Source organism: Lolium rigidum, chromosome 4, assembly GCF_022539505.1.
Source record: "Lolium rigidum isolate FL_2022 chromosome 4, APGP_CSIRO_Lrig_0.1, whole genome shotgun sequence".
Classification (NCBI taxonomy): Eukaryota; Viridiplantae; Streptophyta; class Magnoliopsida; order Poales; family Poaceae; genus Lolium; species Lolium rigidum.
Window position 1 is genome coordinate 50,576,268 of NC_061511.1, and position 3,339 is coordinate 50,579,606.

At 44.1% G+C, this 3,339-nt stretch overlaps 1 protein-coding gene across 1 annotated transcript; it reads left to right on the forward strand.

Annotated features, from left to right (window-relative positions):
• Window positions 1-1,956: 1,956 nt before the first annotated feature.
• On the forward strand, window positions 1,957-3,000 carry LOC124650087. The gene is made up of 2 exons (XM_047189648.1): window positions 1,957-2,399; window positions 2,483-3,000. Exons 1-2 carry the CDS (start codon window positions 2,152-2,154, stop codon window positions 2,619-2,621), a joined length of 387 nt encoding a protein of 128 aa, XP_047045604.1. The 5' UTR covers window positions 1,957-2,151; the 3' UTR covers window positions 2,622-3,000.
• The last annotated feature ends 339 nt before the right edge of the window (window positions 3,001-3,339 follow it).

Below are 3,339 nucleotides of genomic sequence, written 5' to 3' on the forward strand. Positions count from 1 at the left end.
GGTACTCATGTGTCTGATAGAAGGACAATTGTAGCTGAGATGGGTTTTCTTGGGGAGAAAGCTAAGAATAAAATAAGTGGATGCATTGGTAATACAATATTTATTGGAGGCATAGTGATTAAAGTTGATGCATGTTTTTATTGGATTGCTATTTACCAAATGTCGATGAGATTGTTACATAAATCAAATATTGAGGAACTAGATAGATCTATCATATGTTTATTCTGGGCTGGGAGTGCAGATAAAAGAAAATATCATTTCTTTCAAATGGAAGTGGATCTGTAAACCAAAGAAGAAGAAAAGGTGGGTTGGGTTAATTTGAAATATCTCTATATTTTCAACAACAACTTGATGTGTAAATGGTGGTGGAAAATCGAGAATAGTTCCGGTCCTTGGCATGATTTCATGAGGAGAAAATATTTGAGGGATTCTGCTGTTTTTTATTCAAAACACAAGCCTGTAGATTCCCCTCCGTGGGCATACATGATGCATGTGAATGATTTGTATCTATGTGGGAGAAGAATGTAGGTTGGATGGAAATCCGAAAAGTTTTTGGTGTGATTCGTGGTGAGGGCATTGTCCCTTGAAGGATAAGTTTTGTGATGTTTACAACATTTGCAATGAACAATCAATTACTATTGCTGGTGTTGCTACTTTGAGTTGGGGATTTAATTTTAGAAGGTGGCTAAACGCAGACCTGCCTAAACAAATGATGGTTTGCTAGGATTGCTAATCCAGATTAACCTCTCTGATGAGAGAGACAAACCTTTCTGGAAATGGTCAGAAGTGAATTTTTTTACTGTGAAGTCAGTTTACAAGCATTTGTGTAGTAATGGCTTGGACAAATGTTTCAAGCACATTTGGAAAAGCAAAGCTCCCCTCAAGGCCAAGATCTGGCTTTGTCTTATCTCGCATAATGTAATTCCTACAAAGGATAACTCGTTGAAAGTAATTAGGCAGGCAGCCCACACTATCAATTCTGTAATGAAAATGAAAACATCGTAAATCTTTTCTTTGAGTATGTTGACGCGAAGTTTGTGTGGGGTGTTGTTTGTCAGGCTATTGGTGCCTCGACTTGATCTTGGAACTTCTCGCAATTTTTCGTGTGGTTCCCCCAATATGTTCCTGCTAATCGGAGCACCTAGATTAATAGATTGGCTGCAATTTGTTGAGCGATGTGGAAACTGAGAAACAAAGCTCTCTTTGAAGGAAAGTTGATTAAAAATCCTATCAAACATCTACTCCATTATTTTTTATGAATTAATTTGCAGGTTTGCATAATTCTCCTGATGTAGAAAACATCCGGTCAGGTGCTGATAATCTTCTCAGTCTTGCTACAATGGCCCACTGGCACAAGTGAATATGGTGGGGGGGGGGGGGGGCTGCTTCTCTTCGGTTGCTTGACGCTCAGAACCAACATGATGGTGATGATCGAATTGAGACTGAAGTTGACTTTGAAGCTGTTGACATTGATCTTTTATACTCATGTTTCATCTGGTTCTATATGTCATTATGCTTTGTTGTTATTTTAGTATAAAAAATGCTAGAAGTAGGCGACGCTTTATTTCCGGTTGTTAGCACGGACTTTGGACACTGGAGGCCCATGTGCTCGTGTTTCGTTATCTTGATGGTAACGAAATTCGATCCCTTCGTGGGTCGCTTGGAAAAAATCTATCGGTGCACAACTACACTTCGTTCATGATCTTCTCTACAACATGTGGAGCATCGCGATCTATTTACGGAGGTGTCTACATGGTTGGAGGTTACGGCCAGAGTTAGTTTTTCCCAACATAAATAACAGATTGTCCCTCCTTCACCTTAGGCTCTCTTGTAGTTTCTATCATGAGTACTTGTAGAGAGCCTCGGTTTATTTAAAGCTCCCTTTTATCGAAGAAGGCAACCAGTGAACATGCCCTGACTTAAACTTATAAACTGGGGCCCATCTTATCCACGCAACCAACGGTCGACGAATGTGATCGAAGATGTCTTAATCTTATCCAAGAGGAGCACCGTGTGGTCTGGACGAGCGGCCGCGGTTCATCTCGACCCACCGCGCGCAGTCCGGCCGCCTCTGTATGTACTCTAGCTCCATCCCTCTAGCTACCTCCTTCTCACTCACTTTCTTCCTACGCCTCGATCGCTTTACCGAATATGGCCGCGCCTTCTCCTGCCGTCGCCGCCAACGGCGCGCCCTCCGTCGGGCTCCTGCCGCCGGGACGCCGTGCACCGTGTAGCGCCGTCCCGCTGCCGTCGATGAGGAATGGCAGCAGGGCCACGCCAGGGCGGGTTCGCGCGGTGGGCGACGTGGCGGCGGAGGGCAATACCTTCCTCATCGCCGGCGCCGTGGCAGTGGCCCTCGTCGGCACCGCCTTCCCCATCTTCTTCTCCCGCAAAGACACGTAAGGATCAATATCTCCATCGCCTCTGTTCGTCTGATTGTTCATTATTCCTCCATGGTTGACCGATACGTGCATGCATGCAGGTGCCCCGAGTGCGACGGCGCCGGGTTCGTGCGCAAGTCCGGCTCCACGCTGAGAGCGAACGCGGCGAGGAAGGACCTGCCGCAGATCGTCTGCGCCAACTGCAACGGCCTCGGCAAGCTCGGGCAGGTCGACAAGTAGAGTCATCGATCTCTGGCATAAAAAAACACCTACACGTATACACCCGCTGCCTGGATCTTCTTCTTTCTGTGTGGAATGCATGAATCTTACAGGACTGAATTGATCTAGCTACTTACAAAACTCGGCTTGCATGGATCGATGCTGTACTGGCTAGAGCACTCCTGTAAAATTCACGCGTTTCCCGCAGAAGCCTCCTTCACTTGTGTTCCTTGATCTTTGTTGGTTAATCTGTGTAAGTGTTACCAATGTACGTGGTGTTAATACGACTTGTGTTCCTATATATGTATAGATACATGTTTTGTGTTGTTTCACTTGTGGTCTAAGCATGCAGACGGACTGTGTCTGTGTGTTTACAAAAATAAAACATGCGGTACACTCACTCTACTGTTCAGACAGAAAGAAAAAGTGCTCTGTTTTTCTTTTCTTTTCGAGATGAAAAAGGTGCTGTGTTCTGACCGTCAAAACTCTCCTATCTAAAGAAGAAGAAGATCGAATAAATTTAAACTAACAATTGTAACAGGATAAAGATCAGTTATGTGTAAAATTTGATGATGCTGAATTCATATGCAAAAAGGAACTTTTTATCGTTTTCATTTCCTGACCATTGACCTAAATTGCACAATAATCTTAGTGTGTCACACCGTGGTAAGCTGTTTCTCTACTGCAACTTGTTTCAACTGCATCGTGTCTAAATTGTGTCATCTCAATTGCAACGCCT